Genomic DNA, 25,136 nt, shown 5'->3' with positions numbered 1-25,136 from the left:
TCGCGACACACACGGTGCGCGAGGAATAGAGCGGTGAAAGAAGAACGATTCATTTTCATCGTGCTTTCGGACGAGGATCAGGCTGTGCTCGAGCGGTTGTCGCTTATCACGATACCGAGAGCTCGTTCGTGAGCGTCGTTAAAAAAATACGGGTCACGCGACAGGCCAGTGGTTAGCAGCACTCGAAAAGGAAGCCTTAGGCTGCTTTTTAGGCCAAACTACGCTTACACGGTGCTTCTACATTCTACACCGTCGATGCGAACAATCCTCTTTGAGAAGGTGTATCCTCCGTGTCACGGTCGAAATTAGTTCCAATTTCTGAACGACACGTTTTCGACCTCTCGTTTTGTTATTAACGAAAGGATTGTTTATCGACGACGAAGATACGCTCGAAACGTGGAGGAGGGTTCGTACGTGTTCGTCTTGAAACGACCAAGAAACGTATTTTCTTTCGGCTTGGGAACCGCTGACGAAGAGGGTCTCTTTTCGCGAGCAACGGTGAATGCTTGAACCGTTCGAAAGAAGAAGTAGGCCAGCTTGTGCACGTAAAGAGTCTATTTTTTGTGACGCATAACCAACGAGGTCGGTCAAAGGGAAACCTCAGCAGTTCACCGAGATCTGACACGTGACGTTGGGATCGCGTGTCATCCCGATCGGACGTCGATCCTTGAATACCAATTAACCGGCTAACGCTTGCCTTCTTTTTCTTCCACTCGATAGAATCGTGCTTTTTCGACCGGAATCCGAGATTTCAGGCCTTCGATAAAATTGCTCGGAAAGCTGCGAAAATCCAACTTATAATAATTTTCAGCGATAAGAGGGTGCTTTGCGACCTATATGCGCGTGAGAATTAAGATCGTGCTCCGTCGATTCGGTGGTTTAAAGGCAGAGAATTTTCGGGAATGGACGGAAGCTCTGCTAAGGGTTTAACTAGTTCTGGTCAGATAATCTTTTTAAATTATTCTGGACTGGCTGAACGGTCGAAACGAGATAAGCGTACGACTAGGCAGCTACTAGCAAAATACAGCAAGAATTATTGCTACGTCAGGATAAGGATAATCCTCACGTTCGAGGATTAATTGTATAGTTCCGAGTTCTCTCGCGTGAACGCTATCGGGTTGCTTCGATCTAACGATTAGCCGTTTCTAATTGCGCGATCCAGCACGCACGTGACCGTTCAGGATTCCACTGTTCGAAATCAGGAAAGTTCGACGAACCTGCGAACGGAGATGTTCCGCCCGAAAATTGCTGTACGAGTTACGTCCTCCTTTTCGCGAAGGAAAAGACGTTTTTTCACCGGGGCTCTAATTTTAGCCGCATTCGGTTTGGAAAATCTGGTAAAAATCGTCTCGCACTCGTTAATTGAAAATATGGCAATTTATATTTCGACGCGTTAAATCCCTGAAATCCTCGATGACTCGGTGTAAAATTGTTGGGAATCGTGGTAAAAGTTTCCGCTAAATTTTTGCGAAAAGCGTCGACCACTTAATTTGCTGAACATTTAATTTCATTCTACCGCGTACTAATTGCAAGAGTATTAGATTTTAAGCTTCTGAAATACTCGATGTCCCGATGCGGAATCTTTATGCGTTCTCGCATACTTTTTGTGCCGTGCTTGCGCGGAAAAGTAAAAACAGATTAAATTTTAGTCCACTGTCGTTACGAAAGCGCCAGATTCTAAGCTTCCAAAGTAACGAACGTTTCCGCGTAAAAGCTTTGCACGTTGTCGTCGAATTTCTTTGACGGAGCAACAACGCGATTTTTCAAAGCCCTCGGAAAGATTGATCGCGAGTTGTTACCGCGGAACCGTCAATTAGTTCGTTTTCAATTAGCTGCTTCTCCGTTGAAATAAAATTTTAATTTAGAGACGTCGATAAGGGCCGAATTTTGCCTGTCACGTCGTCCGATCATTAATTACTCCAAAATTCGACGCAAAACTGTTAATTAACATCCTTCTATTCGACGGTTGATTATCCTTCGAAGAAGATCAGCGGAAAAAAAACGAAAAGAAATGCTTCTCAGAAAATTTCATGCAGAGCACATCGAATTATTTTGTGCATTAATTAAATTATAATTAATAAGTCTGATATTACGGTAATCCAAACTTCTCTCGCTTTCACAGGATCACGGCTTGAAAGTTAATTGCGAGGCAACAATGGAGGACTACGCTAACGACGAGTTTACTGTTTCATCGCATTGTTTATTCATTGTTAATTAAAAAATGCCGAAAGTTTGACGGGACTTCGCCTTTGGTTGTCGAGCGAGTAAGATAGCATTTTAAAGCGCGTTATTTACAGTATAATTTGTGGTGCTGTTTGTAATTGAATCCCAGAAAATACACATTGAATTCTATATTTTCGTGTCACGTTGCACTCGGTGTTCGTTTAATCAATCAAATTATACAAGCTCGAAACGAACGATCCTGCTGTTCGAACGAACATTTTTGTTCGTTCGGAAAATCCCAGCTGCGAGTTCCCGATAAATTCAACAATGAAATATCGAATGCTTTTAGAGGGCTTTTTATTAGCATCCTGCGAATGGATCGTTTTGTTTAACGCTTCATAACGATACTGTAAAACTTATCTTTATCGCTATTCCTGCATCGAATCAGCCTCCGTTTACTCTCACTTTTTCGCAAGGCGAGTTCAACGATCGTTCACTTTTTAGCCCCCGGGGAATTAATCGCGATCAACGCGTGGCGATAAAATTGATATTCGAGTAGATAAACCGAAGGAATCGATACGAAAACGACGAGTACAGTGAAATTTAATAGCCGATCAAGCTCTTTCTCAGGCAGTAACGATGTTTAGAGAGATCGAAATTCAAATTCAGTTCGTGGGACAGATTGTCCGACTTCCGGTTCTCGTAGTTAGCAGAGAGTTAGATACCCTTACCCGGTTCTATCCTAATTCGACGAACACTGTTATCCGTTGTGGATTTAATTGGAATCGTGCTGTGCACGGACCAGTACCGTTCCAGAATTGTTGCTACTTTAAACCGCTCTATGTTCGCGAATATATTTCCACGAAATACTTGCGCGCATTTCTCGCATCTCCACTAACCTTTGTCGAATTCATGCGAGCGGTATTTTCACATGTTTTAGGAACACTAACCGAGTATGCTTTCACGGAAATATTTAATACCGAAACAATCAAATTCGTCGAAAGGACAAATACCAGAGTTCGCGTTTGAAACGACAGAAATTTCTTCGCTGTTCAATTTCTATTGACTCGTTTTGTTATCCAAACGCGTCTATCGTTAATTGTCAGAACGCTCTTCGTCGAAGAAAGCTATCCATCGCAATTACAATTAGAGAGCTTCGGTAAACAAGTTTTCATGCAATCACGTTACTTTGTTCCAACAAAGAAACCTAATTCGCTCGTCGATAGACGTAATTATGGCACGATAACAGAAAATAAAACGCGGAAGCTCGGAATCGATGCTCGGCAAATATCGGGCGGCTGAATAGCGGTTTGAAATTCTAAATCCTTTGGAGCATAGTTCACCTCGTGCCAAAAAGCTTTCCTCCAATTAAGCCGCACGCTATTCCTCGCGGCTCGCACGCGTGTCAGTGAAAATCGTTAGTCGAGTCTAAACCGATGTAACGCGGACGATAGGCTGATTTTCGAAGGCCGTTCCCCAACCCTTCCCCCAACGTTCACGCATTTACCTGTAAAATTAATTTCACCGGCAAACAGACTTCGTTTACGGCTGGTCACGTTTTTCGCAGACTCTTTTCACGCGGACAATCGATTTCGCGGCTCCCGCCGTGCATATATTCCCGCTCGTTACGTGACCAGCCTCGTCGAATAAGCGAAAATTTTGCTTCCACCCCTATTACGCTCCGTAGACTGCCTTCGCTTCCTACCCTACAAAATCGATGATTTCCGTCTTGCACCGATTCTAAATATCGCCCGCCCCTTCCTCGCATTTCACTCGAGAGAACAGTTTGCAACTTTAACGCGGAGCCTATGACCTTTGTCGGAAGGAGACAGCTTGCTACTCGAGAGTTAGCGTTCATCGTGTTCAACTGGCACGAGTGGTGGCGCTCTTTTAAGGAAAACGGCAACGCGAAGGAAGGAGACCTCGTTACTTACCGCGTAATACGCGAGTATTTCTTTCCCTTACGTTGCCATTTCTCCTGGAGAAACTCGCGCGCAAACTGAGCATAATGCGCGGTGAATCTCGAGCGTTATAGCAAGCGTCCCCTTTGCCTACGTCATTCTTTGTCTCAAAAATCGCTACTCCTCGCGAGAATTAGGTACAATGCGTGTTTTCCTACGCTGCATTTTCTCCCAGGCAACCTTCTACTTCAGCGATCAAAGCTTAAGTCATTGTCCACGTCCTATGACTATCGTCTCGTACACCGTTGAAAGAGTACGATTGTTTGATCAAACACGGAAAGTTATTTCGCGCGTTTGTCTCGCGAATTATGTATCACCCGAGGGAGCGGAGGTTTATCGAAAGAGAAATCGTTGAAACGGAAGTTTCGATCGCGAGAAGGAAAAAGAGTACACTCGTGTTTGCCGAAACACAAGAGGAACTCGAGGTTGGGAGTGGCCCAGGTCGTTTCCGAGGCAAAGGAAAACGCCGAGCAGGAAAACATTGAAACGTCTAGTTGTCACGAGCAATTGCACGCGTAAACATGGAAAACTCTCGGGCCAGTTGATCGAAGCCCTCGGGGCTTAAACTTCGCTGCAAACACACCGCGGAAGGCCTTTTCCGTCATCTTCGACGAATTCCCGGTTTCGAAAGTTCCCTCGATCGCTGCCGCGAAACCGCAGCTGAAAATACGCGACGCGGAAAGTTGCCCTCTTTCGAAAGTAGTCCGAATTTATAATCCCGTTGTCTTCGAGAAGCTCGAGAATCTTCGGTTTAATTGCGTTTCAGGAACTTTGACAACTTTGCTCGCCGAGATTCTTTCGCGGCACAGACGCGGCTGCGGTAAGTGGAGGAAAATAGAGGCACGACGAACGAAAACGCTTTAATTTTAAAGCGATTTAAATTAATTCGATTCGCTCCAATTAGAGTTCGGCGATTATCGGTCGCTCGCCGGCATCCGCAGTGCAGTTTGAATTTGAGTAGGGTCATGGCGCAGAAAAGCGCACTGCGTATATTGTAACCGGATACAAGGGTCGAAAAATGTTTAGACGCATTTAGCACGGAGCAACAGATATTTTGCGCATCGGGACAACAACGTTTGCGGTCGAATTTTCGCGCGGTTTAAATCAAGCTTGCGGTCAACTAAGCGGCGCAAAGCATGTTCTGCACTAAAACGTTCGTGCATAATTTTAACGCGAAGAAGAAAATTAACGATCGTAAAAAAAAGTAGCATATCGTGGACGATTTAAAATGAAATTACAGCGGAAGAAAAATCGATCGACTTATTAATTACGATAAATTTCTATCGATCTCTGTTCGTGTCAGTGCGAATTGTTGCATTTGCAAATGAAATTTTTCGATCAAGTTTGATGATTTTCGAAATGTCGAAAACGAAAGAGACGGATATACCTGATTCCGTAGGTCGTTATCAGGCGTAACTCGGTGTCGCGTCACCCTGGAGCCAGTCCCCTCGTAGCTGTAGCGATGCGTGTCACACTCGAGCAAGAAAATTACGGGCAAACTGACGTTACGACGCGACAATGCACGGCAAAGGGACAGGCTCCAGCAATCTCTCTCTGTCTGTGTCACGCGTACCGATCGCGATCCGTGAATCGCAGACCAATCGAAAAGAAGTAGCACGTTCGCGACGAATCGACGAGAGAGCAAGCTAAGTAGCGTGCATGCTTGGCTTTGTAACGGACATACCCAGTATGTCCATGTCTCGGCCTCGTGGCTGCGCTCGTGATGCTGGCGACAGTAGTACTGGCGCCGTTTCGGTCAGACTTGGCTCGCCAGCACCAACGCCGACCACCACCACCACCATCCGAGCCACCACCACCACCACCACCTCCTAGCAGCATCGTTGCCGTCTCCTATCAAGAACCGGCTCTCCCACCAGCGCTCGCGATGGGCGTGCTTCCGCGATCGTTGGAAGGGCTACCAGGGAGGGGTAGAAAAATGTTGGTCTCCCCTATGGAACTTTTGGTAACCTCACCCTTTCCGTGCTCAACGGACCATCCTGCACCCCCTCGCTAATATTTCGTACGGCGCTTCTGACTCTTTGAGAAGGTTTCGTGCACGCAACCGACGATTTCGGGGGGCGGCCGAGGGAGAGACGAGTTGCTCTCTTTGCGGGAAAACGAAGGCACTGGGTCAAAAAGGAACGAACCCGTACGGCGCTTCGTTTCGCCCGTAAGTTTTCTCGGATGGCACGGAATCGAACGTACAAATATTTGGCGATGGTCCGTGCTCGTTGAGTATGCGGTATCGGTTCGCTAGCGTTGGCAACGCGTGCGACGATTTTGCGTGCCTCCGAACCGTTACTTTAAAGGGTTAGTTTAAAGGGGTCGAACAGCGTCGGACGTTTAGATTCGAGAGACCGCTTTGCCTCGATAAGGAATGTTAACGCGAACCGGAGGAAAAGAATTCGCGTTCTCATCGATCGTTCTCTCGGGAAGTCCATCCAATCTGGTTCGGTTCGACGTTCGAAAAAACCGGAGGAAAAGGGTACGAGAGCACGGTCAACGATAACAATTCGTTCGGAAGCCGTTTCCCATCGCGTTCAATTTCGACTATTGTTTCCTCTCATGCAAGTGAAATAGAAACGTAAGTCGTGGTCGATGAAATTCGTAGCTCTCTAAGCGGATAGGCAAAAATAAAGAGAAAGGGACACGGCCAGAGGGAGCGAGAGATTGGAATTCTTGCACTCGAGCGAAATTGCAATTAGCAAACGCGAAAGCGTCTTGGAACGCACGCATTCTCCGCGTAGCGGCGGCAGGAAACCATTAAGGAATATTCCCGCGTGCGAGGCTCGCTTAATGAGCGATATAATTTATTGGCTCTACTTAGAAGCCGGTCTAGTTGCGGTTACCGGTTAATAGAACCTACGACCTCCGACCCATTAACGTAAGATGCCGCCACCTTGATCGAGAGGACACCCGTTGGCCGAGCTTTCGCGCTATTTCGACCGACTTTATCGCGATTCGAACTTGCCCTTTGACGCGCCTTTAACCATTTACCTACTCCACGATTCGCTCGCTCATTGTCCGCCTCTATCGCTTCTACCTTCTCTCTGCCACTTTCTCTTTTCCCGTCATTTCTGAACGCTCCCTTTCCGAATCCTCCCCCATTCTGCATGGGATAGAAGTTTGATGGACACCGGAAGGAACACCCTTCGTGTTCTCGGTATCGAGCTTTCGAAGATTTATCTAGCTTTCGCGCAGCTGTCCGTACAGTCTTCGTACCTTAGCGGGGTCAAAACCGACTATTATTCGCGAACAGAGAAATGGTTTTCGCGAATAGATGCTCTCGGAGAAGTTGCATGATAAATTACGTTCGAGACGCGCGTCGGATTTTTGCGGCTGTAAACTCGCGTGACGGGCAAGCGACTCTCTCGACGTACAAAGGATCGAACAGTCGACGAATTACGGCAAGACCTTTGGGAAATCGAGGTGACACGATTCGAAGTACACGCCGTGATTAACTCGAACTGTCCGACGAAAGGGTCACCGTCGAGAACTCACGGTTCCGTAAGGTTCGATACTTTCCTCGACGGAGTAACCCGCTTCAGCGAGGAATTTCAGCGACATCGTTTTCCTCGAAACGCCTCGACGAAACGAGGCGAGTCACTTAACGAAAAGAAAATCTCGGGTCGGCTTTATACGCGCGATAAACCAGCGAAGCGTAACCGACTTACGACGCGAGGAAATGCAACGGGGGAAACAGAGAAGGCAGTCGTAATACATAAACATCGGCAATCCACTTCTCGAGGGTTGAAGCATCGAGGACCCAAGGCGATCTCTCACCTGTTTACGCGACGTGCTCGTGCGCGTTCAACCCCGTGTGCACCCCAGCTCTCGAACCTCTGGCTATCGACTTGATAAATACAACCGGTCGCTGAATAATGCATGGACCGTTCTGGCACTCGGGAGTAAACAAGTAATCTAACACCGTGGCCTAACGTCGACCGAGGGGATGGTGATTCACCTAAATCCTCTACCGCTGCTACGTTTCTTCCACCGACTGGTCGTTCGCGAGACTTTTGTCACCCCTTTTCGTCCGTGAAATATACCGTGGAGGGTTCAGACCGATGCTTCCACGACTTCTCGCGAAAACAAACTTTTAGGATTATGGAGGTGTTTGCTCGAAGCTTCGTTTTCAAGAATATTCTTCGTTTCATCCGAGACCGCGTTCATCGCTTTAGCCCTGATAGGTAGATCAGAGTAGCCTATGTATAGAAAATTTAGAGAGGGAAAAGACAAAAGATTTATGGAAAATTTGAGAGCAGCGCGGTCGCGTCCAGCGTCGAAAGTAATTAAAAGAAAACAGGGCCCTTCGAAATTGAAAAGTCCTTTTGCAGCCGCGCGATCAAAGAACTTTTTGTCGAATATTTTTCTGTAAGCTCGCGGTTGCTCGTTTTGATATCAAATAGTATTTTGATATGGATACCACCGAGAGAAAGGAAACGCGAATATCGCATTCAGCGGTATCGGTATCGTCCTTCGACTTTCCGAGTAATTGAATGTCAGATCGATATCTCTAACGGCTCGTACGAATATCAAATGCAGAAGGGAATGAAACTGTTTTTTCGGACGTCGCGTTAAAAAATTATTATTTTTCCGGTCTTACTCGAGCCGCCGGTGGATTAATCGTTGATAGACTGTATTCGCGCGTAACGTGTACAGTCTCGATTGCGTTTCATCGATTCAAAGTACACAAGTCCTCCCGTCCTGCAGTCAAACGTTCAATTTTGCTCGATTGATTGGCCCGCGTTGTCAAAGGGTCCTCCAAAATGCGAACACTGTTTGTCTTCGCTTGAATCTATCTGTTTAAATAGTAAACGAATCACAGGATGGATTGTCACTTTCACCGCCATGTTTCATACATTATCTTTAATTAAACGGCACGTGTTGTGTACGCGCACTCCGAAAGATCGCCCCCAGAGTTTATCGAGTTTCGCCATTTTGTTCGGCGAAATCCAAATACAGGCTTTCGTGCCGCTGGTATCGATTCGCAGTCGTTAGATTATTTTTCGAAAAATATTCACGGCACGGCTCTTTTACCGTCGACACGGATTTGCCGTTCAATAATTACAGAAAGGTAGCGGAATTGTCCTCTCCCTTAGAGACACGGACACGAACGCAACGCGGTCACGTTAATGAGATAATTTCGCGTAGTCGGGGATATCAAGCCGTTTCGGTAATTGCGGACGTTAATAACGATAGACGCGCGTGTTGATGGAATACACCGGTAAGCCGTGTTTCGGAATACTAAACGGCACAGAGACAGAGATCCGGTTCGTGACGATCAACTAGTCCAGCATCGTAAACAATCAAACGCAATCAACGCTAGGATTTATGCCAAGATTCCTTGTCGGGATAAGAAAAATCTTAGCGAGACAATTAACTATCGAGATCCGAAGAGTGCATTACCGACGCTTCGTGTAACTTTATTTCGCGATCACGAATTAATGTCCGCTTTCGAGCGAAGGCTTTAATCGGAGCTTTTGATAGACGAATGTAAATTATGTCAATCGTTGCGTCAGCGGTCGGATAAGATCGCAAGAGTGGTTGAGCGAAAAGCTCCGGATCCACACGTAGCGAGGCGCAAAGTTATCGATCAATTTGATTTAATATCGCCCACAGGGGCACACGAATTGTCGAGGACCATCGTCATCCTGATCGAACTGTGGGCAGTCCTGCTGCCAATCATTATCTCGATGGTATGCAGACATACCACCACGCGCGAAACCGGGTATGCGAGGGCTTCCTGAGTGACGTCAGGTTCTAGCTAGTAGGCCGGGTCGATGACGAGGGAATAGGTTGGAGAACGGGCTGCGTCCGGGAATGAGAAGGGACGACAAAGCCCTGAGACCAGTATATTGGCATACCAGCGTTCGCTGATATGGGAATACTTTAAGAACAACTTTATACCGGTCGACACCACTGAATCGAGGCACGCGCCCAAGATGCTTTCTTCGAGATCGCCTTCCCTCTACTCTTCTCCTTTCGATCGCTCGTTGGATTCTTCGTATTCTTCGATTAACACGCTCTAACGGAGTACCTCGTACGAATTTCCTTTTTCTCAAATGTACCGAAAAAGAAGCACGATTCAGTTTGGTAGACCATGTATTGCTCGTACTTCGATCTTCGAACACGGTTAAAGCGATAAAAGTGCTCGATGGTTATTTTTCGATTCACCGTATGTACATCGAGGTAAAACATTCCGCGGAGCGAACCCTGCTAAATCCCTCGAATTCGTCGAATCCCATGCTCGCATTCCTTGCCCAAATTTCTCCGGCGAAGCAGACGCAATAAACGTAAAGCTCGAATCAGCGTCTACGCTAGTGCGAATAAGCGGCAGCCCCGGTTTCCGTTTTTAAAGCGGTCGCTCCCTTCTGGCCGTGAAGGTAAACTCGCATGCTTAAGGGCATTAATGTCGTCGAATTAACTCGAAACGACGATCTACGCGACGTCGGGGCGAGCTTAACTCGAACGTAGCGCTGCCAGACAAGGCGTATTTGCTATTGCAAAACGACGTCGGATCCTCACGAGAACTTATCGCGGACTATAAAGATACAAGCTTGTCCTTTCGAAACAGTCCCATTAGTTTAGATTCGCGTTAAATTGAGTCGTTGTCGTCCTTACTCGTGACTACGATAAAACGAATCCAATCTAACCCTCGTGTCCCCTTTATTTGCTACCGTTTCGAATTTGCAACCCTATGAATTCGATGGTTCGGGAGTCCGTCGCAGAAAACTCGTTTCGATGGCGGTCTAAGCGAAAGCGAGAATAAAGTTACGAGGGAATTGCTCGGTAATTTTATCAAGGGACTCTACAAAGGACAGCGTTAATACGAACAGCCGAGTAACAAATCAAACGAAACGTTACACGCTCGCATGCCTTCGATCGAAAAAGTTGATCTTCAACTTTCGTGTCGCGAACGACGCGACCGTACCTCGAGGACTAATTTACGCAAGTGACATCTCGAATAGAATTCAAATACGAGAGATCGGTCGCGAAACGATAAGCAAATTACTCGCTAAGTTTCGTAAATGAAACGCGGTATACGAAGAGCTAATGTCTTCGATAATTCATAGCATCGCGTGTCCGACTAATCACGGTTATTTCTACTGTGGCAGTCAACGCGTTAAATAAATCAGATGCGATCTCGCTCGCGGTTGTATATTTCACGCAAGTTGAATAGCCGTTTGCGATAGCGAACTAAAATCTTACGTTAGAAAGTTAATGCGGAATTATTCATAAACCGCGTGTCCGATTAATCGCGAGCTCTACCGCGTTTCGATAATCCGCGCAGTTAAAAATCTTGAACCTCGTGGCGATAGGATAATTAATTCGAAGCGTCGGATCAGAAAACAATTTGTCGATACCTATGGCAACTCGGGGTATCGTGTGTCCGACTAATCGCGGCTATTTCCACTGCGGCGATTAGCTCCGACAGCCTCGTGCAGTCTAAATCGCAACGCGCGTACACGCGAACCTACGGCATAATCCAATTACCCTTCGAGCGCGCGTTTCTTCCCAGGTGTCTGGATTTCTCTCGCGAACCAATTTATTCTTTCCATTATACCTTCGTCGAAATAGCATCGGTCGTTTAATTTCGCGTCGACCGAACCGATCGACCGTTTCGCCGACTACATTGTGCCGGGATGATCCCCTTAAGAAGAAGCTGAATCGTCCGCCTAATTGCCGCAGTCTCTCTTTTTCTTGCCGGAAGCCTGGATGCACCTTAACCCATCCCCCTTTTAGCTCGGCACCTTCTTTCGACTATTTCCCATCTCGCGGTCCGTCATTCTTCTCTATCTGAATCGATCTAGCGGCGTGGTCGTGGAAAAACGCGCAGAAACGACAGATAGAACGAGGCTGTTCGTTCCACACCCGACGGGAGCTCTTTTATCGAGGAATCGAAGAGCGGAGCCGGGAACAGGGACAAAAGAGAAGGGATGGGCGTTTAAGAAGCACCGGGAGTAGGCGAGGAGAAAAAGAATCGAGGCGGAGAGGAATCAAGGTGGAAAGGTAAATAGAGAGAAGTTGAAGCGTGGAAATTGTATGCCGGGGCCAAGGTGGAAGGAAAATTTCGAGCAAGCAACCGGTTTGAATGGCTGGAAGAAGAAGAATCACCGGACCGAGGAAGCAACAAGGGTGGAAGAGATAAAGCTCGAGGATATTTAGAGAAGCGCGAAAAAACGTGGTACCGTTTCGAGACGAGGATAAACCACGGGCTAGCGCAATAAGACGGACGGACACGGCAGGAAGCTAGAAAGAGGAAGACGGCGACGAAGCTAACGCGGCAGCTTAACGTTTCGCCATGGAATCGTAAAAGTCCACTCACGTGCGCGCGAACCACGCCACCAGCGTTTTACTGTAAATCAGCCTTAAACCAGCCCGGGCAGCTTACAATCAAACGTACTTAGCCGACCATCCGGCGGACGGCTAAAGTGGCCGAAGACGAAAATGGAATATATCCGTGATCATAAAGCACCGGAGGTTATCCGCGTTCTTTTCCGCTCGTTTCTCTTCGGGCGACCTCCCTCGCTCTATCAATCGGTCGACTCGGTCCATCGGGATTCTTTGCGTCGTCGGGTAAAAAGTGCTCGCTCGTTGCCACAATGGAAGTGGTCTCGAATGCAACGCCGTAACTTCGAGCCCGGTAAAACGTTCTTTTCCTCGATCTCGAGGCCGCTCGCCACGGTTTATGCCCCGACCAGGAAACCTGGACAACCGATCCAACGAGCCGTGTCGCGAGCCACCATTTTCGACCACGAATCGAGAAGAGTTATTACCGTCGCCTTTTAATTTTCTGCCGCGAGGAGTCTGTTTCGCGTCCCCGTCGCTAACGTCTTCGTATCGCGACGAACACCGAATCGTTCCAGAGTTATTTCCGACCGGATATTTGATAGGAAGATTGGAAATATGCGAGCGCCAGCGTTTCGGCTTTTGCCCGAACAAGTGCAAACGCGTATAAAAAATGCTGCAATAACATTTTGATATCCGTTTCATAGCATAACGAACAGTACAAATAGATACCGTCGAGTAAGCGCTATATTCTACATCCTATCCAACACACCGAAAAATTGTGCAAACTAAACCGAACGCGTAAACGGGGTTATCGATTCGGTATATTTGGGAAAATTTGCATGCGCAAATCACCTGCTGCAAATTGCACGGGCGTGTTTAGAGCTTAAGAGATTTTCACTCGTTTCGTCGAACCGCGAGTTCGTACAAAGTTTTTCGAAGCTACGTTTCGCGAGATCGATCAATCGTGATCCATGGACCGCGATGCTCGTCACGTTGTCCACGTTCTATTTCAAAAATTTCCCGCAGAGAAAAATTTCAGACTCGAAAAACTACAGTTTTAATCGATATACGCGTAACCGAGCCACTGTAACGTTTATGACCCGTTTTACTGCATCGATCTTATCCCGTGTTTAATCACGAATCCTTCGTTTGCACACGCCGTAAATCAACGTCGAATAATCGCCGCGTAAAGAACGATAAAGCAACGATAATGATTAACAACGAACGTCGTAAGAAACGTAAGAAGCTTGAATAGTACTCGACGGTTAAAAGCTCCGAAAAAAGTTAATGGAACTCGATTTGCGGTAACGGTTGATTGCCCGATAAGCCGTGCACACGGTGTACGAGGGAATAAAAATTCACTTGTGACGCCGGGGATAATATGCAGGAAACGGTCTCGATGAACGTCGGAAGTAAAAAGTATAGTAGTCGATAGAAATTAACATCGTATCCAGCTACGAATAATTATTCTTGAAACGCGTTAACCGTCGGGTACGTTTAAGCGAAGCTTGACATGTTTTCTTACGCAAAGAGGAGCACAGCGCCGATCGCGGACAACGAATCGGGTCAGTATTTTCGAAAGACCGTCGTTACGCGGGGTTAACAAGATTAATTTCGTCGCGTTATCGCGAATTTCCATATGACTTGGTCGCAGAAGGATTCGGTCTAACGCGATAACGGGGATTAGGTGGGACTGGCCCGAGAGATGTACAAGCTTACGAGAAATACGTCAGAGGGTGCTAAGAGACAGATTCCAGAGATTTAATTCGGATCGACGAATTTTTTTGAATAATTCAGAAAAGAAAACTAAATGTGGGAAGCTCTATTTTTGAAATTCCGCAGCTTCGAACGGCAGAAACGTGCTCGAAGAGTCGAGAATTGCAACCGAGAAATGTTCTCTGTTTTTTATTTTGTAAGATAGCCGAGGTAATACTTGGGCCGATGCATACGGGAAAAGCGTCGAGATGCTCGTGTAAACGCGTCGGTTGTTGATGGACGTAGAAAGACAACGGGAATACCAGAGATGGCCTCGAAAGATATGAAAATAGGTAGCGGCGGAAGGGGGAAACGGCAAGAAAATTCGCAAGAAAAAGTCGTTAGGAAAGCGAGATAACGGAGGCAGCTTTCGTTTTGCGAATACCGGTGCGAGAACGAGAAGGAACGACGAGAAATATGAGAAGGGAAACGTACGCGTGCGTTCACCGTATCGAATTTCGACGATAACGCTCGCTCGTTTATATAAGAAACACTACGAAAAGCCCTGTGAAAACACAATAAAATATAGGTGCTAGAGATTCACCGTTGATACTATCGAAACTACAAACTCGCAGAATCAACGGTTAATTTTCTTTATTCTGTCGAGGAGCGAGATCAAGCCGGGCTTCTTGCGAAAGTCTGGATAACCTCCGGAAATTGTTTAAACCGGAAGAAAAGCGCGATGAGAACATCGAAACACCATTTGCCATTTTTCGATAAATCTATCAGGTGCTTTAAACTACCAAAGCAATTTATTTCCCCGACGATGCGCTAATTATTCGAGTACGTAAAAGAGCGAAAGTACGCTTTTTTATTCGTACAAGTTGCGGTCGATATTTACCGGTTGGTGATTCACAGACGACAGGTGCGTTTCTCGAAGGTAAATATCACGGTTATTACTTATGCTTTTCACACTTAACAGTCGAGTGAAATACGTTTCGTGTTCGTTAGGAAAACACGCGAAGGTGTGCGAAAAAGCACAGAATCCTAATTTGCTTAGCGAAATGCTGTTAGCTGCGTGGCTGTTTCCACGAAACTGTTAAAAAAAAAGACAAAAACCTATTCAATTTGCCTCGCTTTCCTTTTGCCTTCTTTCATGTAATCACTATGGCGGCTCGGGGTGCCTCTCGGTATGCACGTGGCACAAATTACTGGAGTAATTACGGGCACAGGCGAAACGAAAGCATCGAGGTAAACGCGTATTCCTTTTTGCGCGTTTGCAACGTACAGTTTTTTTTCGTGCGCCTTCGCGATCGATCGTCTCGATGGAATTTATGCAAAATAACGAACGCTGTTCGAACGATTCCTCGGGTATTGTTTTCTCGGTCCGTTAATTGGAAAGAGACCAGCGGTACATTTGCATCTTTCCCAGCGACGCGGTGCTCTTTTGTCCGATTTTCGACAACGTATTTCGTCGTAAACTGTATCTGCTACATTATAGATGTACATATAAACGAGCGGCCCGGGAGATTTATCCGTCGGATCGACGACGCGTTAAAACAATTTATCCAAGAAAAAGCGTTTACTCACAGCAGATAATTCTGATAATGGTTCCGTTCGTCGTTTAATCTGGACCGCGCCCAAATTCCGGCCAATTTATCAAGTTCGCGGGACGCTTAATCGAAGTTGACTTTTCGACGAGTAATCCCGCCGGAATTGGCAATCGATGTTTTTTTTTATCGTCGTGAAGGAAATAAAATATAATGTAGCGGTGGAAGGGCGCAAAAACAAGCGTTAAAGGGTCGTCTGTGCGAGTTTCGAGGTGGTCGTTAGCTGGCCCGAGAGGAACGAAGCCCCAGGAAAGCCTGCTCGTGTCACCATCGACATCCGCAGTGCCGTAACTGGCGTCCAGCCAAAATCCTGCACATGTAACCCCTCCGCGTGGCTCGCTGCTTAGTAAATCGGGGTTACCCGGGCTTCTCTCTGCCGCGTCTTTATCGCGGGGATTTTCAACGTCCGTACATCGGGGAACGGGACCCGATCATTATTGGACGGAGGATTCTCTCCAAGCGCTCGTAATATCAAGGAATTTTCAGACAGATGCTCGTAACAAACAGCGCTTCTTCGGCTCACCGAGTAATACACACAACAATTTACGTGACAAAACTTCTTTCGACTTCGGATCGTCCGAGTCTCTGCTTACAGATTTCAATCGTCTTTGCATCTTCTACCGGAATCTTTCAGTTCGATTCACAATTTTTATGTACGCAGCGAGGAAAAAAGGACTTTTTTGCGAATTCGAAACGATTCGATAGAATTAGAGAACTCTAGCGCATCAGATCTTCCTTCTCAAGGATGGATTTTCTCCAAGATTTACGATGCAGTCCGATGAAAACTATTTATCTTGTAACGGGCAGCCGCGATAACGTCCCGAAGAACGGCCTTTACGTCCAGATGTCGATCGCCACCCGTCAATTTTATCTTTATCTCTGACACCTTTTTGCTCGTCATCTAGCGATGTTGATGGTGGAGAAAAATTGTGCTGTTTACCCCCGTCCGACGGGAATGGTTATCGAAAACGAGACGCGCGTTTTAAAAATCGAACGACATAACGTCGAACCTGTTCAGCATTAAATGCAACGTATTCTACATCGTTCGTTCAAATTCTGCGGGAATCGTGTTCGTAGTTTTGACAATTTTACCCACATAGCAAACGCGACACAACAGTTACAAACAACAGTGTCGCGAAAAATTTTTCGCAATTATAAAATTCAAGCTCTGTGAAATATTATGAGCTTCTAGAGTTTACGTAGTTTGAAAAAAAGCTCGTAATTTTAACCTTTACGAAAACGGTTTCACAAAGCTGGAGCAATTAACCGTCGACCTAGTTCCTTCGTTTACGCACAATCCTTTATCCCCGTTTTCGCGAGCTTTTCAATCTCGTGTCCATGAATTACCCTCGTTCTTTTCTATAATTCTTCTACCGTTTTACAAAACGGTAATTACCGCATCGATAAGTAGACAGCGAATCTACGCACCGGTAAACTTAAATATTCAAAGTTTGTACGAAGCGGCAAACGGCGAAATAAAGTTCTCCGCTAATGGCGTAAGATAACAAATCTAAAGTATACGTTCGAAAATGAACTGTCAATACTTGCTTTAACAACGAAGCAACTGGTTAATTATCTGTAGAATAAAGTAGCGGAACGATCGTGAAAAGAGCTCGTCGAAGGAATTGCAGAGTAAAACTTTGTCTCGTTTATTCAGCCTTTTATCCTGAGAGGATTAGCCAGCCGAGTTACCGATTGCTTTAAGCCTGATTCTCCGTGGCGATAATTACGTTAATTGCGATTATGTAAAATATTTGCCTGTATCGGTTATCTCTGTCTTGCAAATGTTAGTGGCTATTATACCGTCGAAAGCAGGTATCGTTCCATTGGCCTAGAAACCATGCAAACATTAGATAGCTGAGATGAAATCTCATATTCCAAACTGAACCGCGTTCGCGGTAAATGTACTTTATTAAATTGTACGCGGAAGCTAATATTTACTTTCTGCTGGGCGCAGGCGTCTCCTGTATTAAATCGAATTGTCCTGTGTACGCGTTATTCGTTGTTCCTGTGCACGCTCGGAACACGCTCGAATCAAACGCGAATCCCCATCCACTCTTACGTACAATTTACGCTCCAATTTCATGCTCTCGCATACAATTCTATTCCCGAATCTTGCTTTCGAATACAATTGAAATTTATCGTTGTTGAGTACTGTTTCGATGTTCTTAGAGATTCTCGGAGAGATTTGGGATCTTTAACTTTCAGATTATTCAGGAGCTTAAGTTCGACTAAAGTTTCGCTAAAGAAAAGGCGTGACCCATCTAACTTTTACTTAGACACGATTTCGTTTTCAATTAAGATCCGAAAGTCTTCGATATCTTGTATCTTTGCTGTAGATGGGAAAGGATCCAGTATCGTTCGCAGTAATTTATTAGTTACGCTACATACCGTGACCCGTCGCTTTTAAATTCTAATTACACGAAGAGTAGCTCCTTGACCCGTATTTACCGACGCTTCTGAATTAAGCTTGTCCCATCGCGCTTACATTCGAGTAATTAGCAAGATTGCGCCGCAACCAAGATACACGTACGAGTTTGCCTCGTAGACGCGTCGTTTGTTCGAGGAAACATGCAGCCAGACTGCGGCAAGATTTATTCGGCGACGTCCGAAATCTTTCGTTCCGAAGAATGTTGTCGAGATTAGCCTTAACCTTAACGTTGTACAAGATTTAAGGGGGAATTCTCGTAACGAGATGGAGCCAGTTGCGTGGAGCTCGCGAACGATGGGATAGAAATTATGATACGGATGAAAGGCGACCGTAGGTGGACGCAAAATCCAATGCATATGCAAAAGAACGGGCTGTTTCCTTTTTTCGACGCGACATCCGTGAATATTCATGAACTAGCGTGGGGAAAAATTCTATGTAATTTCCAAGCCGCGTTCGCCAGCGGCCAACGAAACTCAGCTGGAACGTAATGACCGATGTAAATCTCGGGGACACCGATAGAGCCCTGATTCTTTTCTCGTTTGTAACGAAAATAGCTCAACGATCGGCTCCTCCCTCTGCATGTACACCCTGCGTATACAAATCCTTCCCTTGTTTGGGAAGACAAATTTTAATTGTTCCTAGCTGAACGCAAGCTTCAAACAAAATTAACAAGAACGGATGATAAGTTTCTTCTTTCTAATCGATTTCCGTTAACGCGATTCGCGGGAAAGGAACGAAGAATTACTCCGCGGGAATGGACAGATTTCCATCACGAACTTATGAAAATTCCTGGTATAATGAATCTCTTTATAGTAGCATAATGCATACGCCGCGTAACCCGAGTAAATCCTTCCGTGGCAAAACCAACACCATCGTCGGACCAGCGAAAGCAATTTTCCCCGGGCTCCGCGAAAAGAAATTTATCTCTCCGGAGAAATCATCCGTTTCCGTTTGGGCCACGGTTTTCGGTTCAGCCTGTATACCGTTTTCTTTTCCTTTCATTCCCCTTCGCCGAACGATCCACCCTTTTTTCTTCCCTATCATTCTTTTGCTCTTTCTGTCAGCGGATCTGTCCCGCATCGCTTCTTCACGGAATCCCCGTGAAAAATGATCGCTGAGTGGATCCAACCGGGCAAAAAAGTGAAGGAAACATGGAAACGATGCACGAAAAGGACGATCGAGACGCGTGCTGGAAACTCGGCTCGTAAATTATTGGAAAGATCGCGACGATAATTTATATTCGATTTTAATCGGGTCATCTTTCAGAATTGCTTCGACAACGAGTTCCGTTATCCGAGGAGAGTATAGTTTCCTTCGAAGCAAGAATTCTCAGTTATTCCTACGTGTCTATTCTCTACGGTATCACCGGTAAAGCCTTGTCCCGAAAGGCGAGGCGAACTTAGGTGGAGCAGAATTTAACGTAACCCGAATAGTTGGGCCATTTGCGAAATTTCCATGAAACAGATACCGCGATAACGGGGCGGCAGTTTTGTCCGCGTTTTGGGGAAAAAGCCGAGAAGCAATCGTGAAATGGCTCGATTATAGGCCGCTCACTTTGTATCGCCGTGAAGCATGCAAATCGACCTCGCCTTGTCATGGAAATTCGAACGATACACCAACATACCCCTGCCACTTCGCGATTCGCCAAATCATTATTCCAACCTTGTACCAAAAAGATTTCCATCGCGAAAGGACGTCGTTCTCGACGAATCCGTGTCGTCGTTTTTCGGTTACGGCTGCAAGTATCGGTAGTCGGAAAGCGTAATCTCTAAGGTGCACGCAAGAATCCATAATCGAAGCTTTGATCCGTTAGGAAGCTCAGCCGGTTAGACCTAACGAAGAGCGATCGTTTCCGTTTTCAATTTCTCGATCGAGTAGCGGGTAATTTTGTGTCTCGTACGAGAAAGGGAAAAATCCTGGTCGTTTTGAGCAGTCGAGTGTCCACGGGTGCTTATCTGAACGACGCCAGGTTCGCAGACGGTAACGGTAACGAATCGTTCACGCTCGAAGCGACGCGATTCGATCGCGCGTTCAAAGGGGAACGGGCTCGTCGCGACGCCTTCGACGACGCTACATTTACTCCTCGAGGTTGCTTAACGTATTACCGCGATGTCACGAGTAAATATGTCTCCTCCGCTTGTGGCGTATCTGGCGTGCCACGTTTCGTTACAGTCCCGAGGTTAAGGCGATGCTTTCGTTCACTCCTGCGGAAACCAGATAGCCTGGTGGACCTAACCGCGTCAAGCACGCGTGTTCGTCCGCTTCGATGAACGCGGAACGCACGAAAATTCTCCATTTTCTCACCCGTCAACCATCGACTGGCCGTCGGGTATCTCGAGGCTGCTTGTATCGTCGTTAACGAGATTCACGCTTCGATCGGAGGGTGACTCGTTTTCTGACCGAACCCGATTTCGATTATACCGGAGTCTATTCTCATATTTTTTACGAGCGTCAACCTGCGAGGGGGTAGATAACGCGTCAAAAATGTCTCGCCGCTGCAGCGTCGACTTCTTTTCTGTATCGCTCTGTACAATGTCTATGCGATATCGAGAACCTCTCCTGACCCTCGTAAAACCAAAATTGTAGAGTGAAGAGAATGTATTGTCGCTGTAAAAAAATCGTAAAGTACCGAGGTTAATTTCGTAATCGCAGAGGGTAACCGGTGCGGTTCCACTGGCCGAACTTTCCGACCGAAACGCAAACTTTTCCGAAAGGTTAGTGGGTTGCCGATATTCCAACCGAGACAAACTGCAGTTCGGCTTTATCGCTTTACCTAACTCGCCTTATAGCACCTCGTTCGTCTTCCGTTTCCGGTTTCTTTATTCCCCAACTTTGGTGAACGATCGATAGCATCGCGGTGTCCCGTCGACACCTCGGAACACCTGTTTCCGCGTTTCGTTAATCTTGGAAAAAGTGCTGCTCGTTAAACAAGTCCACTTTTGCACCGTAGGAAAAATGGCGAGGTGCGATCCTTGGAAACGGTACAATTTTTCTTTTAAAAGCTAAATTCGCGCAAACCTTGAAAACTTTCGACCTTTCAAAACACACCGCGATGCTCTGTAAAGCGATTTGCACGCAGATCAACGACTTCCTTTCGGAATACGGTATTACAGAATAAGAAGCATGTAATTGGGTCGAGTGACCCAAGCTTAATGTCCGACAAACGTGTCCGTTCGTGGACTTGACACGTAACTGGATACCATAAGATATTGTTAGTAGAGTTGTTAAATCCCCTTTCAGCTGTTCGTAGTCTCGAGGCGCTAATTCATTGTAAATTTATACAATTAACTCTGTCAGAGCCGGTTTCCGTGACACGGCACTAGACGGTGGCTTCGTTTTCACGGGTCCTGTCAGCTCCAGTTTGTTCTCTACTCGCTCTTTCTCGCCCTTTCTCTTCCGTACGAAACCGCGACTAACTTTTAACCCGACTCCTCGTTACGTTGTTCATTTTTCAACTACTCGATCGAACGAAATTGGCGGCGGTTAACGCGTTACGGTCGAGCGATCTATTCTCGAAACATGACGCGAGGAAAAATCATTCTCCTCTTTCGAGGGACAAAAGTGCAATTAGTTCGATCGTTATTAATTATGTTTTTCGTCGTTCGTGATCTAATAAGAGCGGAAGCGAAGGTGGAAGAAAACGGAGCGCTTACTCGAAAGCAATTAAATTACAGCAAGCTCGACCTTAACTTTCGACAGTTTAGCGAGATGAAAGGAGGAAAGGCAGGTCGCGTAATTGGTAGCCGTTGGTGCGACATCCAATGAAAACCGGAGACGTTTTGTCCGTGATTGAACGACGCGTTCGCGACTTCGTTCATTGTGCATAATTTCTCGCGTATTGTGGCCCATCAGCGGCTATTGTCTTTCACCAGACAAACACGTTCGCGATTGCTTTGTCGTCGCGACGACAATCGAGAATGCTCTCGCGTTTCCCATCGCGAGGATAAAGTGCCACGATATTGTTACCTCTTGTAATTGTCTCGTTTCGACTTCGACTGATCCTTAGGAGGATCGGCGCGAAGCGGGTAACACGATACGCCGAGTCGAACTTCCCCAGAAACTGGCACACTTTCGGTTAATAAATTCGAATCGATCGAAAAAATGCTTAAACAAACTATCGAGGAAGGAGGATCGAATTTTCATCGTTTCTAAAAAGTCGCATTCGGCGTGTACTGTGACGGAAACTCGGCTGGAAATTCAATTGGACGCAACGTTGGGAGAAAGGAGAAGGAGGAAAGCGAGAATGAAAATTTCGAAGAAAGATCGCGAGCGAACGAAGCGTCGCCGGTGGCGTGACTAACAATATTTCCGCTCCCAGTAGATGCAGAAGGTGTTGTCGAAGAGGCGCTGCTACTCGCTTTCGCGGTTCGACAATAGGAGCACGGTCAGAGGTTTGCTTATTCGTCGGCATAAATCCCTTAAGCGAGAACTTGCAGGATTTCGCGTGTACCTGACGAGCGTACAAAGTGGATTCGCGCAAATTTTATTTTCCACTCGTTCGCGACGTTCTCGTCCGCGTCATTGTATTTGCCGCGTCTCGAGAAACCTTGCGATCTATCGAAAAAGTTTCTTAATTCGTCGATTAGGGAAGAGGATCTTTTCGAGAGGAATTTGCGACGAACGGGGACAGTTCGAATATCGTTCGACTCGTAATTCGTCGCGAAAAGCCGGGGTGTGTTCGGTTTACGAGAGCGACTCGTAAAGTAATCCGTTCGTCGGGTCTCAAAATCGAATTTTCCAATTTCCAGCGAAGCTTGAAACCGACGACGTAAAGGGTGGATGTTCCAAAGCCTTGGAACAACCCGTTCGCCAGTCCATCTCGTGCGCGAGCGCGTCAACTACGGATACACGAAAACAATCTTCGTTCTCGTGGGTCGAAAACACGGAGAATGGAAAAAGGAGACACCTGGGGTCTGTCGTTACACGTCCTACCAGTTTACAGTCTGGAGGATTCGTTTTCCGATTCGATTCTTCTCGCATTCCCGTTACGCGTCTCGTGTCTTGTCTCTGCGAGATGTATCTATCTTGCTCTTCGCAGACAGCTGCCATTTGCTCGATCGATGCCTGCTTCTCGCCAAATCATAGCTTAAAAGTCAACTTTTCAGAGGAGCGTGACGATTATTACGAAACGAGCAGCAATTTCAGCAAAATGTCCCATATAACAACGAGGCTGATGCGTTAGCGATTCAATCCATTTTAAGCTCCGTTCGCACACGTTCCAGTTTCGTCGCTTTTCCGAACTTGAATACCGTATGTGATAAACTTTTAAGCACCGTACAACGTTGTATGGTTCTACCGTTAAATTATGAACAGAAGTTGGCCATTCGATTTATAGCGAGCCGCTTTCGGTAATTAGAAGTTCTGTTATAGCTTCGCTCGAAAAATATGTCATTCCATCGTTTTCCACGATAATTGGAATAATTGAAAATCGGTATTTGTTTCGTAGGTAGCAAATGCTCGCGAGCAGGTAGCAACGTTTATATCGCGGTAAAATCGTCGATCCGAGCATGCTGGGTCAAATTGTCGTCTCGTTTAGGAAGTTCGAGGCCCGGTCAAATTGCATCCGCTCGGATTAGAGAAGTTCCGCACTGGCTAGGTAGAGCGTCGCTACTATTGGGTCGGTCGAAGGAGACCGCGAAACTTTGCCAGTGGTTCTTCCCGTGTGCTGTTCTCCTCCGCCGGAAGTTACCTCTGGTATCCATCGGAGCTAAGGCGACCAACTTCGCCCGATTATTATTCGGGGAAATTAATTCTCGGTAGGGGGCGTGTGTGCTTTATTGAAACGAGACCAGACCCCGGATTAAACCGAACTCATTACCTTTAGGCACCTTAACTCGACGAGGATCTTCTGCTCGAACTAACCCAACGCGATTTGCTTCTTGCTTCGTGTAACACCTGCTGTTTCGATCCGAACGGACTTTTCTACCGAGGGATCAATTGCTCTTTTCTCATGCTGCACTCTAATTCCGCGTTCGCGATAGAAATCGTAACTAAAAGGAATCGCGAATCGATTTCGGCTTACGCGTAACGAACATATAAGAGAGCTACAATAACGGGGAAATAAAAATCGACGTCCTGGAGCGTTTTCGGCGCGAGAACGAACGCAAATGTCGACGGGAATGCTCTTCGAAAGAGATTAAGGTCTAGGTCGTGAAATCGTGCACCCATCGGGGTACACGTACATGCACACACGAAGAACGGAACAGGTTCGCTAATGCGTAATCCGAATTAATAACACGCTCGCGTGTTTAAGCTCGACCGTAACATCTCCCGTACTGCACGCTTGACAAACGCGTTTACCCCCGACGCGTGTACACCGAATTTCGAATCGATATAAATTTGGTCGATCGGTAAACGCGCTAGTCGTATTATCGTTGCTCTACTATTGCACCGTTGTTTTATCGTTACCGTATCGACGTTTTACGAGGAGCAAATTTGGCAACCTCGTTTCATCCCGCGAATGCGTTGCAATCGTCGATAATAATTTGTTCCAGAAACGATGCGAAAAGTTGTTCGCGATCGACCCATATATTACAAGGTATTTTATCGGGTTGTAAATAATTACGCGTCGTTGCAAAACGCGTTTTACCGCGGAGTCGCAGCGACGTTGCTCCCAACGCTTAAACGTGAAAAACTGAAACGCCGCTCGGACGAGCGTGCCTGTTTAAAAAAAAAAAACAACTCGTTGCTCTCTTTTCAGTGACATTTTCCTCGAATTAATAACCATCCGGAGTTTTTAACGCACCATCATTTTTCTTTCGAGGAATGAATTTCAACGTAATCCCGGGGTAATTTTCCTATTGCGACCGGCTGCTGGATACGGGCCAAACGCTTCCCGCTTTTTGCCATCGTTTCACGCTCCCGCACACCCTGTCATTTCGTTTTCGCGGAAATTTCTGCCCTCGATTTCTCTCCTTCCTCTCGTACATAATATTTCTTCTAATCGCTGGTGCTTATACGCGTTATTAAAATCAACAATTT

General features: G+C 46.4%; 1 protein-coding gene across 4 annotated transcripts in view; it reads right to left on the bottom strand.

The window, feature by feature from the left end:
* cpx (synaptic transmission protein complexin) overlaps nt 1-25,136 on the bottom strand; it is a 171,374-nt gene that overhangs the window by 34,322 nt on the left and 111,916 nt on the right. Inside the window, exon 1 of one of the 4 annotated variants that reach the window (XM_003704715.3) lies at nt 5,809-5,925. The exons of the other annotated variants lie outside the window; for them this stretch is intronic. Coding sequence (XP_003704763.1) covers nt 5,809-5,821 — 13 coding nt within the window. The 5' untranslated portion in view covers nt 5,822-5,925. Of the gene's footprint in view, nt 1-5,808; nt 5,926-25,136 lie in introns of those variants that run through there. 4 annotated transcript variants of the gene reach the window in all.

Source organism: Megachile rotundata, chromosome 13, assembly GCF_050947335.1.
Source record: "Megachile rotundata isolate GNS110a chromosome 13, iyMegRotu1, whole genome shotgun sequence".
In the NCBI taxonomy this organism is placed as follows: Eukaryota; Metazoa; Arthropoda; class Insecta; order Hymenoptera; family Megachilidae; genus Megachile; species Megachile rotundata.
This window is presented reverse-complemented; position numbering and strand designations above follow the sequence as displayed.